This window comes from Nestor notabilis, unplaced genomic scaffold, assembly GCF_000696875.1.
Source record: "Nestor notabilis isolate BGI_N333 unplaced genomic scaffold, ASM69687v1 scaffold12264, whole genome shotgun sequence".
In the NCBI taxonomy this organism is placed as follows: Eukaryota; Metazoa; Chordata; class Aves; order Psittaciformes; family Psittacidae; genus Nestor; species Nestor notabilis.
The window spans coordinates 1-12574 of NW_009926919.1; the positions used below are offsets into that span (position 1 = coordinate 1).

Below are 12574 nucleotides of genomic sequence, written 5' to 3' on the forward strand. Positions count from 1 at the left end.
TTTTCTTATACCACAAGAAGAACCATTGTGAAGAGAATATACTTTACATTGACCAATACTAAATGTAGGGGGTTCATTTTCACAGACTCAGTTGTATGTTTTGATTCTGGCCCTGTGATTTGTGCATAAAGGGGAACTCTGAGGTCACTCCAGAAGGGAATAAGTGAGTAGCTTATTTATCTTTTCCAAGTGTCTGCTTGTTAAATGTCTTCTGGATGCCATGTGTAGTCCCCTTCTAAGGCTAAGGGTTAAACATCATCAAGAAATGTCTCTGTTCTGTCAGAGCAAGATGAAAAGAGCAGAGAAAATGTAAACTTCACATTGAAGCAGATGCAAGTAGAATCCCTTCTGTTGGATAGGGTGCATCATGGCATGGCCTTTTTAAAAGGATAGAGAGATAGTGGCAGCTCCCAGCCATGACAAGAGCCGCATGAGGCCAAAACCTGAACTTGTCTCTCATTTCTTGTGTCCGTTCCAGAGTGAGCTGAGGCTAATGCCAGTTCTGTATATTTCACAAACAATTCTGTCTGGCATGAGCAGAGACCAGAGCAATATCCACACAAAAGCAGAAGAGTAATTGCACCTTCATGAACAGTGTGCATCAGAGCAGTCTCCACAGACACATCAAGCAAAAGCTCGTGGCAAACCTTAGCAGTACTTATCTGCACACTCCTCACTCAGACTCCACATACATGAGCATGTTTGTCACATGTATGGGCAGACCTATGTTCTTGTTGCACCACAGGTTGTCCAGTTTGTGAGACTGCTGCAGGAAAGTTCCTACAGGCCAATCTTCCAATCAGCAGATTTCCAGCTCCCTGTGTGCTTTGCTTCCTCTTCTGCTTCCCTCTCCCATTTTACAAAGGAAAAAATTGAAGGAGGAGAAAAACCCTAGCTGCACAACCAGCAAGGGTAGACATTGAACATGATCAGCTCTTTGCCTGAGGACGAAATCCATTATCCATGACTGCAGTAAGTCCAACAATCACTGAGAAGTAGCTTATGGAAATGGCTTCTCTGATTCCCACTTCCAGACTTTTTTCTGTTTACTGCTCCACTGCTTGACCTATTCAAGCCCATGATCTGAGTTTTCACTCCAACCAATCCATGAGACAGAAAAGCGTTTCTGACTATTAAGGGCTGGGGAGGTTTTGGTGGTGGGTTGTTTTTTTTTTTTATTGAGCTTTGTATTTTTACTTGTGTGTAAGAAAACTAGATGCAAGAGATTGTTAGAGAATCAAAAAGAGGCCACATCTTCTAAGTGTATGCTAGGAATAACCTCAAGCTAGTGACACTGGATAAGTCACCATTTTCTTGATGTTGGCATGTTATGCCTGGAAAGTAATTTACTAACTTTTCCAGCTCCCACAATGGATAGCAGTCTGATATATGTTAGATTATCTGAGGTAAACTCTCATCAGATGTATTAATACCTGCTTCTGGCTGTGGTTATCGATCATCTAGCAAGAAGGTGACGTGTTGCAAACGCACAGGGCTAATGCTGATGTATTCAGAAGGTATTCACCTGGCTAATGGGGTGCATCTGCAAGTGTATCCGTCTTTCAATCATTTCTCTGACTTTCCGCAAGACTACAGGTTTCCCTCAGGAGTCATCAGACCTTCTGCTTCTCCATTTACAGGGCTGACAAGAGATCCCTTTAGACTCCTCCGCCCTGCCACAGAAGGGGAGGGTACCTTCACTTCGAAGATTTAAAAAGGGACCCCCAAACCTTTAGGACATCTTGTGGCATGTTATCCCAAGAAAAGAAGGCTGAAGATTTGCCACTGAACTAAGTATGAAGGTGAGTGAAACTCTTTCAGTTCATGGGAAACATTTAGTTTGCAATTAATACTTTTTCATGTAAGTATAATACTTAGGAACTGCAGGGAGGCTTAAGAATTTTAACTTAAAAGTGATCTGAAAGAAATATACACATAGGTCTATCCAGTGTACTTGAAACTTCATTAAGAAAACATTAATAGCAGAACGTACTCTCAAAACCAGGATCAAATAAACCACTTTGAATCATAATATTAGATGCACTCTGTTGCCCATCACCATTATCAATACATGAATAACAACATGGTCTGTGTGAACTAGGAGATGCAATTTGTTTGCAGAGGATTCATGCTCAGTGCTTTCATTTGCATGTGCTGCATCAGCAAATAAGCTCCAAGAATCAAAAAAGCCTATCTCGTGACATGTGTGTAATCATGGCTGATGCAAATAGGATGCTAAGTTTAAAAACTTTCTTTTCCTGAGGAAGTAGTGATTCACTCTCCTGGTTGATTGACTTGTTTGTTTGGAATGTCAAGTCCCCTGCATTTGCTTGTTGTCTAAACTCTATGATTCAAAGTTTGGTAAAATCAAGATATACTTTGTATTGTCTTTTCCCCTTATACTGTACATTTTTCTTATTTCTGTAGGATCTAATGTCCTTGTAAATAGAAGGACAAGAGGTGTTTTTCATGATGGCAGTTCTCACTGGTATGGAACCTTTATAATGAATAGGAGTTAAGAGAATGTAATATGTTTGATTTAACATCCATCCTCCCATCAGATCACTGCGTACTGAAGCTGAAATAGTCACTGAGCAACATGAGATTTGGCAGCAAGACAGGGAAAAAGGAGACACTGGGCATATCCTCACATTTAGATTTGAAGTTGAGAGGATCTACGGATCTGAAAGGATTTTCCTGTACCTTGTGGCTCTTTGTTCACAGGGACTGCGTAAACTGACAGCAATTGCAATGGCACTGTTCCTGGCAGCATCCTTGGTATCTTTCTCCTGGAGTGCACCTCAGGTAAACTGCTCGCTCAGGCTGAAAGCACAGCATCCATGAATCTCACAGGTTGGTGCCATTTAAGTGTTTGTACTAGTTAGTAATGTCACGCAGTGTTGACACGTCTCTTTTCTTTTTTGGCATAAAGGCTCATTTCCAAAGGAGGAACTGGACTCCCCAGGCTATGCTGTATTTGAAGGGTGCACGTAAGTCCCAAGCTCTTTCCATTTTGAAGAAATAACTTGCTCTACCACTAGATAATTCCTGATCTGCTTGGCTCCATACAAGCAGTAAATCCCTGATAATGCTGTGGAGACAGAAGTTCTGAGGCCTGCAGGGATGTGCTAATTAGTTATTTCTTCTTGTCTCTGAAACAGTGGTATCACCAGTATTATTATTTTTTAAAGAAATCAAATTGAAGAAAGCAAGCAAGTATTGGAAGAAGTGAAGCAGAACAAAGTACTGTAAAAGTAGATGGAAGCTTGACTACAAAACCTATGAGAAAAGAAGTTTCTTTATCTGAAATAATCTTAAAGGGGGATTAAGACATACTGGATATAGTTGTCATTCCTTATTTTCACTCAGGCATTATTAGAACATCTTCTCAAGCAACAGGGGATTGTTGTCTTGGAGTGTTATGGTTCAGAATGGGCTACTGCTGATATGGAAAGACCCTTATGCCTCGCATTTTATGTTTGTAGAAGTAATGCTGTAATTTTGTATCTTGAAAAGACTACTTTAGGGATTGTAGTGTAGGAATACCAAAGATTCGGGAGGTTATTTTCACCCTTTTTGCACTGCTTTTGTAGAGGGACGTCGATTCATCTCAGATGAGAGCCAGCAAAAGGATCTGTATGACAGAATGAAACTTGGTAAGTACATGTGCACAGGTATATGTAACACATTGATCTCTCCTCAGATTATGGGAGAAATCTGTGGAAACTAGAGGGGATATATTCCAGTAAACAATTAAACTTCTTTCTCTTAGTTCCTTCATTCCAAAAAGTGCATGATAAATGCTGACGTTCCTCGCTTGTGTACCTTGAGATTCCATTTACAGAAGTTCCAGATTGACCTGGCTGTTAAGTGGGATTATCATCAGTACTCCTGTCTTTTGTTTTCCACTGGAAAAAATCAAGTTATTAATTGTGCTGAACTGACAGATGACAAAAGTAGACAGCATTAATCCATACCAGATAATGTTTCTGGAGGAAACAGAATGTTGTAGCAAAGTAAGGAACATATAAAAAACCTAAACGTTCTTTTTACCTTCTAAGGGACTTTGAAATAGCCTCCTTTTTATAAATATTGTTTGTCTCTTCTGTGTTAGATATTCATCTGGGTGGTTTTGAGTAGAGAATGTTACAGAACAAAGGAGACAACAGTACTATTTTTCTCTTTGGGTCTTTAGTTACAGAGATAAAAAAGCAAAGAACAAACCAAAGAAATGCCATCAAACACTGACAAACCACGCATCTCTCTTTTTATAATTCTAGAAACACGTCGCCAAAACACAAATCCTTTATCTCTCTCTGAAGCTGCTGCGCTGTTCCTTAGCTCTTTACGGAAAGCACAAGAGGAAGGTAAATGCGTGTTTTGTCTTACCCTGACTTTGTAAAACAGGGTTTATCACTATTTCATTTATTAATAATTTAGTAAATTAATATAAAAGGTTATTTAAATTTATAACCTAGACTAATAATAACTAGACCTAATCTAAAAGGTCTAGCTTTGTTGAGGCTTAAGCCCAGCTGGCATGTATAACGCAGCTGCTTGCTCAGATTCGAAATGAGATATTCCACAGAGTGTATTGTATTAGAGTTTACATTTTCACACATTACAACATGAATCAGATAAATGATAGCAGGTAAAATTTTGTACGTTCTGCTTTTAATTTGTTCTTTCAGAATTTTATTGGTTTAGATTCAAGGGAATGGCTATTTCGAATTGATTTTTCCAAAACAAAACTCTACTGGGACTCCTTTTTCTGCAGAACGTTGTTTGCTAGTGAAATTTTCATTCCTCCATTGGATCTTATATCCTGGTATAAAGATTTAAAAGAATCCTTAAAAGCCCTAGCAGGGGAGCTGTGGGATTCACATCTGGCCTCTGCAAGCTCTGTTGCTGGCACAGTTGACAAGGGGTCCCAGTGACATTTAAAAGTAGAGCTTTGAAATATCCTGAAAATCCTGCAATTCATTCATGTGTTCCCAGCCTCCCACCTCTGTATCCTCACCACCTGTTTCCTCACCATGTGCTTCTGCTTCTCCAGAACCTCAGAACCCATGTTTCCCTTCCACTACACACCCCAGCAAAAGCCAGCTACTGAGTCAGGCTTAAATAACTTGCGTTACCTCATCTCCTTCATGCACATTGCAGTCCCTTAGGTGAGGACCCTTTTCCTACGTTCCCCAGCTCCCTTGCCCTGCTTTAGTTCACCTTTCCACCCTAGCCAGCTTTCGCGAACTGTTCATTGTTTGATGCATACATAGAGTTCACCAGGATGAAACCTTAAATCTATGCTACCCATGTCCTCTGTCTTGCTATATTTCACCTCTTCAGGCATATATATAGGCTATTTTTGGGAAACGGAGCTGGGGACAGGAAGGTTGTAAAAAGAGGATGCACCCTACAGGCCACTGAGATACTGTGCTGTGCTCTGGCCCCTAGGTGCTGGGGAGGCTGTTGTAGCATATGCAAGCCCAGGAGTTTGTCTATGTTTAGTTCTTCCCCTCTTTGGTTCAGGACAGGGGGAAACAGAAGGTGGCTAAAAGCTACCTATGTTTCTTATTGTCCTGGTTGTCAGTTCCGTATTCAGATTCTTAACTGCTGTCATCATGACAGAGAGAAAGCTCTTTACCTGAATTAGTGAATGTGAAGTACAACCCTAGTAAAATATGAGGTAATTTTGTACCTTTCATATAGATGTGTGGTAAAACAGGCCTATTACAGCCTCATTGCCCTTGACATCATTAACAGTGTGTAGTAAATCACTGCCTTGCCATCACTGCAATATTACTTTTCCTTCGATATCTAAAGCACACACCTTTCCTGAAATGAGAGTGTGAGTAGTGCCTCACATAATTTACCTGGTGTATGTGCAAATATGCTGGAACCACTCCTGTCTTTGGCACTTCCTAAAATCTCCCACTGCATCTCATGTAGTGCTGGGGCTCTGTGCTCAGTTCTCCCTTCCCCACCCTGGCAGACCTCTGCTAAACTAAAGAATTCAGTGGCATTTAAGTGAGAAAGGCAGAATTAAAAACGAGCATAACGCTTTGAGCAAAATATATGAGCAGTTCTAAAGATAAATCAGTGAAAGTGTTACTTGTATGCTAACAGAAAGAGAAAATCCTCTGAAGTTCATGATTCATAAATTTTAGTGGTATTTTCCTGCCTGTTGCTGCTGTTCCAGAGGAGATGGTGGACAGCAACAGCCCCCTGAGAAAAAAAGTGACATACCTGAGAGAGCTAAGCAGAACTGGCAACTTGTTTGAAAAATACTGCGTGGAATAACATTGCTGTTATTGTTGTAGGGAATAAAAAGGCAGTCAAAGCTGGGTGAACTATGCACTTTCAGAAGATCACTTTCAAGTGATCTTAGAATCCTCTTGACTAAGAGAAATGTGCAAATAAAACCCAAATACGTTATTTTCTTCCATATGAAAAAATTGTGCCTTGTACTAAGATACCCTTCTGCACATGGTTTGTATCTTTGCTCTTCAGAAAACAGAAAAATTCCTACATTTAAAATGAGAGAAGTCATGATTATTTCTACGGATGCCTACACCTCTTAGCTAAGCAGTCACATCACACTTGGCCTGTGCCTGAGGCACATCTATCTTCTGAAAACTGCTGAATGAACTTTCCCTTATCTACAGTTTATTTTTCCCCATTGTGTCTTGTCTTACAGGTGAAGAAGAAAACAGTGATCACCCTGGCTACTTGACAGATAAGCTATCAAACTGGTGAAATATTTCATATTTCTTTAACATTTGGATTGCATAGACTCTGAAATCATGACTTGTGTAAACAGAGTATTTCATCCATCCTCACTCAAGTTCCCAAAGGGTGACATATATATGTACTGCAAAATTTTGAATGCAAAGAGATTACAAGTTACTAGTTCAGATAAGGAAAGTATTTGTAAAGTTCTGCTTTGTTTAGACTATTTTGTATGTCCCATCCAGAATTTCAAATACATTGCACCATCTTACCTGAAAAGATGATTAAAACCGTCTTTTTGAACAATAACTTCATAAAAACAGTTTTTCAATAGTCATTGCTAAACCTTTTACCACCTTTCATCCATCTGTGTATTGAAGCCTTTTTCAAGGTAATTACTTCACCACTTCACCGCCAGCCCTGTAAATTGCTGATGGTTAATAAAGTCAGTGAGATAGTAGAACAATCCAGCTGTCTTTGACTGCAAAGGCAGTGATTTTTTTTTTGCAGATATCTGTCACCACAGTGAATAGGCAACAGCACTTAGCCCTTAGCGCTGCCCCAGTTACATGCATGCAGAAATGTATAGTTTGAACAATCCTACTGAGCAAGTCCACCACATAAAGATAGTATGGGGATAGGTCTTACAGTATCTGGGCCTCATCAATGCCTGTGGCATAGCCATGGCTGTTGTTAGGAGGTGAGGTACTGCTGGAGCTGGTATACCAGGTACAAACTTAGTGTCACACATGACAAGAGGCACACAGTATTAATTGCATGGTTATTGTACTTTTTTGTTGGCCTGGTTTTCAAGCTGCAAAACTGGAGCTGTACACAAATTTGTTAATTATCATTCCATGCTGATAAAGATATATGTAATGTTATTTGTGTAGTTTTGTGGTCTAACTGGAAAGCCCTCTGTAGTTCTCATGTAATTAAAAAGCAGCCACATGATTCTTGTGTCCAAGCAACTATGTTTTGTTTTTTTTAATCTTTAAGCCTAGTAGTACTCTTCATCTTCTAATGTTACTTCCCTCTGATCTTTCTCATGACACTACTAGTTAACTGTAAACTCACACTAACTTGTTTCTTCTCCTCAATGCAAAGACACACAGCTGAAGGAACAGAGGAATTAATTTCCATCATGGGATTACTGGCACTTTCAGTAATTGTTTATAATCTATATTACTAAATGGAGGAACATAACTGGAGAAATAAAAATGTCCTTGTATGTGCATTTTTAAGCACTAGTATATCTTTCAATTGTAATATATGTTGTATGACAGAATGCATTCATGATGAGCTTCATCTAAAGACCAATGATATCCATCAGAATCTTTTCATTAATTTAATTGCTCTTTGTTTCAACCATACTCCGAATTTCTAAGTTATTTTTCAGCATATTTTACTGTATGATCAGTCAGTGCTCAGAAAAAAAGTGGAAAGCTGCTACATCCTTTGATTTATTAGTATTGTAAAATTCGTATGCCTCTAAAAGAGCTAGAAAAACCGCGCTAATCATATGTCCAGCTTTTTGCATGTATTTCTGATGTAAACTTACTAGCTTAAACAATTCATTACAAATACCATGAAACAGAATAAACATTCTGCCGTGCTGGTGAGTGGTTTGTGAAACTGTAGCATTTTCAATCTGGCAGATAATCACTTATGTAAGAGACAGCTGCCACCAAGCTTGTCAGATGTCAGTAACTATTAGAAAAGTGTGGCATTTAAGTTAGGCAATCTGTCTGAACAAAAAGTCATTCCTTCTAAAACTGCAAATCCAAAAGGCAGAAATGTTTTGCTGTAGTTAAATTGCCATGCTACTAATGGCTAGTCCTAGCACTCAAGACAGTACTAAAGTAAGCCTAGAGGCATGATGCAAAGGTCACTTTGGCCACTGCAGGGCCATTTCTGGGAAGAATGAGCACGATCTTCACATCAGTCATATCTCAGAAGTTATGCACTTTCTGTCACCAGGCAGGTGCCCAAAGCATGTGAGCGTGCTGGATCAAACATAGCTGGATTTGTGTGAGATGTCATGCCAGTTCCCTGCTCTTCCCAGAGAATTCAAACACCATAAGCATATATAAGAGAACCTGCAACCTGGATCATACATGTTGGTTATTTTTCTCCTCTGGGACTTGCTCAGAAAGAACAAGTGTAGCTGTCTTAACACAACCCTAGCAAAACCTTTCAACTTTCCATATTGCCTGTGTTGTGCCTCCATCATTTAACAATATTTACAATATGTATGTAGTGATCACATCCTTCAGCACTACAATGAAGCTGATGATAAACAGATGTTCACCAGCTTGTGACTACTAAAACATTTTTAGGCAACCAAGGAAGTACTGGATAACTCTCAGATGATGCTAATGCAATTTTGACAGCAGGGAACTTGGGATGAAGTGTTTTTCTTCTGCACAACAGTGCATTGAAATACAAGTAATAATGTTAGATTTCTTGAATTTTATATTTTTTTAAGAGAACATTAATTTTCAATTAATACACCCTTAAAATGTTCTGTTGGTGAAACTCTCAGACATTCTTTGATTTTGTGAGGGAACTCTGATTAAAAGCACTTTGGGGAAGAATATACATTTCTGAATTCACAAAGTGCAGTTGTTCTCCACTTGATAACCTGTATGAAGGAAAATGTTTGTAGTATCTTTTCTTTCACTACTTTCATATGAAAAATAACTACTCCTTATCTTAATCACTTTTAACATGGCTAAAAAATAGTGACTCCTTTTAAATCCAGTTATGTTTTTGCCATAAAAGCCTGAACATGTCTTCTGAGAATAATCTTTCGGGTATCCAAATCAGCTGAAGAAGGGAAGTCCAATTTTAAAACTGATTTTAGGTGGCCAAAAATACAAATAGGCACCTATCACTTTTATTCTGTATGTCCTACAGTAAGAACCATGTCATCAAATATTGGTTAAGTGTTTGAAAGGTACGTGGCTAATTAAAGTTGTACATTTAAGCTCCCCCCTGGGATTTACAGTGAAGGTAAATACCTCTAAAATTGACATCATCCTACCTGCTGAAAAACAGGCTGAATCAATTCCTGGAAATGTCTTTTCTTGAACAGCATGGGAAATTTTTGATGCACAAACTTCCAAAATAAAAGATGCATATGCTTCTTAATGTCTTCATGTCAAGATCTACTTCTGAAGAGCGTGTTCAGGCACTCTCTGCATCTCTAGGAATTGAAATACTTTTGAAAGCCTTTTGAAGGTACATGAAATGCCTAGTTCTTGTTGTGAGATTCAATTATTCCCCAAACACTTTGAGTTTCAGGTGCTTTTCGATATTATGTCTGTAGGGTAAATGTGTTCTTGGAATTGTTTTAGCATTACTTGTTACAATTACATCTTTCCTAGAAGCAGTGAAATAGACCATGGGCTAATTGGGCAATTGGAAGAACTAGAATTACTCATCTTTGAATGCTGTCACACTGCTTTATGGCATGTAGGTTTGTCTGCGGGGAAAGGTCTTACATAAGAAAATTTTGTCATTCTCTTTAGCCAAGTCACATTCATTTCCTCCCAAACTACTTTATTAATAATCTTGCAATCTAAGACAAGATGAAAACAATAAAAAAGACATACCAGAGGAGTCAGAAAATAAATGGTCTGCTGTTTATTGTGGGTCTAAGTGACTTCATAAAGATAACTGCGCTTGTCTCTCAAATTCAAATGCCCACAGCATAAGACTTTTTATTGTTCCACAGGAAGTATGTTTTACCTCTGTATCAAGACACTTCTGTGTGTTGTAAAAAAATGTTTTAAATGATGTAAGCTTACAATACACATAAACAGCATAAGTAAAAGGAAAGACCATTTTCTTTTCAACTTATCTTTTTTAACCCTGCCAAGGTTACCCCAGTGTAACACTTTTTTCTCTAAATTTTTGAGCTCTGGCTTAAAGTTCATATTGGTTTAGGAGGGGAAAAGGGGAAATATAAATGAATTAGGAATTAATTTGGAACACGCATAATGGAGCTATCAGCATAGACTATGATTCATATAATTATGTAGACAAAGTTATGACCTGCAGTTTGCATAAGCTCCTGAGAGGACTGTCACATTCTCTAGGTTTATTAAGCTTAAGAAATCTCTTCTATGTCAAAGGGGCACAGAAGAATTGTCATTTAAACTACTTTTAGGGTGAAATAATATTAGGATTTACAACAGTGTAGCTCAAGTAACATTTAAGATTCCCCTAATTATATCATACAGTCCTTAACACAAAGCTTAGAAGCCTACAGGAAAAAATGTTGAATGGATGAAGAGAACTTGCCAGGGTGAGAGCAATTAATTCAGTTCCTATATTCTCCATGCTGCTTGTTTTTCTCTAGTGGCAATGCTCCAAGGGAAAAGGGAGACTTGATATTTTGCCTATCCCTTTCAGCTTCCTCATCTTCATCATATCTTTCATCCTCATCTTCGTCTTCACCTTCACTGTGGTGAGGGCTGGAATGCTGAGAGGCAGAAGGTGACGGTGGCACTGATGAAGGCCTGGGGTACCTGAAACCTTCCGTCTGGCAGACAGAGAAGTATGTTGTAGGTATTACCACAGTATTCCTCAATTGGTTGTATACAGCAATTTAAAGCTACCAGCACTTCAAAGGAAACCAGTGAGGAGATGTAAGCTCTGATACCATTACAACTCCTGGCTGGAGCTTGGGTCTGTAACTTGTTGAGCTTTTAACTATTAATTCCTACTTCCCTTCAATTAAAACAAATCTTGCTAACTCTCTTCTCTCTCTTTCCATCACACACACATGTGCGCACACATACACACTCACACTCTTTCTCTTCATAAACGTAGCTAAAATGCAGATGAACTCATCTCTAAAAGCAGACTTTACCTTTGGTGGAGCACATGGTTCCATCTCAAATTTATCTGGAAATGTTCTGCTGAGGGCCAAGTGTCTGGCATGCATGTAATACTGCAACATAAAAGAGAATCCTTTACAAGTCAAGGAAGTCTTGGGTAGATCTAAACAGGTAAAAAAGGAACTTAAAGTGAGTATCTTCTAAAAGATGCTGCAGATCAAAGGCTATACATGTTTTCAGCTAAGCAAAATCCAGCTGATATTGCTGTTTGTAATAAACACATTGCTGTAAAGTAATGAGACATTCATATTAGATTAACACTGAAGTAGAGTCTGGAACAGAAGCTGAATAAGGTTTCTGTAAGACTAATGTGTATTAAGATAGAAACCAGCATTTGTCTCAGTCAGTGTAGTTCTTCCTGAGTGATAGGTGTTCTTCATCTCTCAAAATAGGACTAGCTCTTTTTTAACCAGGAAAATTTACATTTTTAAGTGTGCACATGTATACACATGAACTTTGGAGTCACCTTTCCATAGGAAGCATGTGCAACAGTTACACAGAGTAATGTTTATGAGGCCTGGTATTTAAGTATTTGGCAAAAATATTTATGGATCCACTATATTCACAAGTATGCATCACATGCATGGAAAAAATAGCTTGTTATATCAGGGTCTATGCTATGTTGAGAACCGTATAAACAGAAAGGTTCTCACTCAGATATCAGAGCAGAACAGGGTCCAAAATAGTTAAAAACTGATGCATGTGCATCTGCTGTTTTGCTCCTGTGGATTTCAGAATACTGCTTTGCTACTGTCTTCTTAGTAGGTGGTACTGCAGTGCTTTCTATGTCAAATCAAACCCACTATTTTGCCTTCAAGAGGTAGTTTAGGAACATTGAAGAGCCACAAGGCACAGCAGCATTTTAGGAAGAACAGGTAGGATTTTTGGAACAGTACAGATGACTTTGGAGCACAAATCCTACCTAATGTAGGGTTGCC

General features: G+C 38.7%; 2 protein-coding genes across 3 annotated transcripts in view; one reads left to right on the forward strand and one right to left on the reverse strand.

Annotated features, from left to right (window-relative positions):
• The first annotated feature begins 1796 nt into the window (after positions 1-1796).
• Positions 1797-6756, forward strand: SPX (spexin hormone). The gene is made up of 6 exons (XM_010013818.1): positions 1797-1802; positions 2725-2805; positions 2933-2990; positions 3594-3656; positions 4281-4367; positions 6698-6756. Exons 1-6 carry the CDS (start codon positions 1797-1799, stop codon positions 6754-6756), a joined length of 354 nt encoding a protein of 117 aa, XP_010012120.1.
• Positions 6757-11056: 4300 nt separating this feature from the next.
• GYS2 (glycogen synthase 2 (liver)) overlaps positions 11057-12574 on the reverse strand; it is a 42418-nt gene continuing 40900 nt past the window's right edge. For both annotated transcript variants that reach the window (XM_010013817.1, XM_010013816.1), the window contains exons 15-16: positions 11609-11689; positions 11057-11278 (exon numbers count right to left, since the gene is read on the reverse strand). In XM_010013817.1, the coding sequence (XP_010012119.1) occupies positions 11057-11278; positions 11609-11689 (303 nt within the window). The remainder of the gene's footprint in view (positions 11279-11608; positions 11690-12574) is intronic.

Bases quoted from the DNA above. Each gene is read 5' to 3' on its own strand.
- SPX (XM_010013818.1), top strand. The intron at 2,991-3,593 runs GTAAGTCCCAAG...CTGCTTTTGTAG, and splicing joins GCTGTATTTGAAGGGTGCAC to AGGGACGTCGATTCATCTCA. The intron at 4,368-6,697 runs GTAAATGCGTGT...CTTGTCTTACAG, and splicing joins ACGGAAAGCACAAGAGGAAG to GTGAAGAAGAAAACAGTGAT.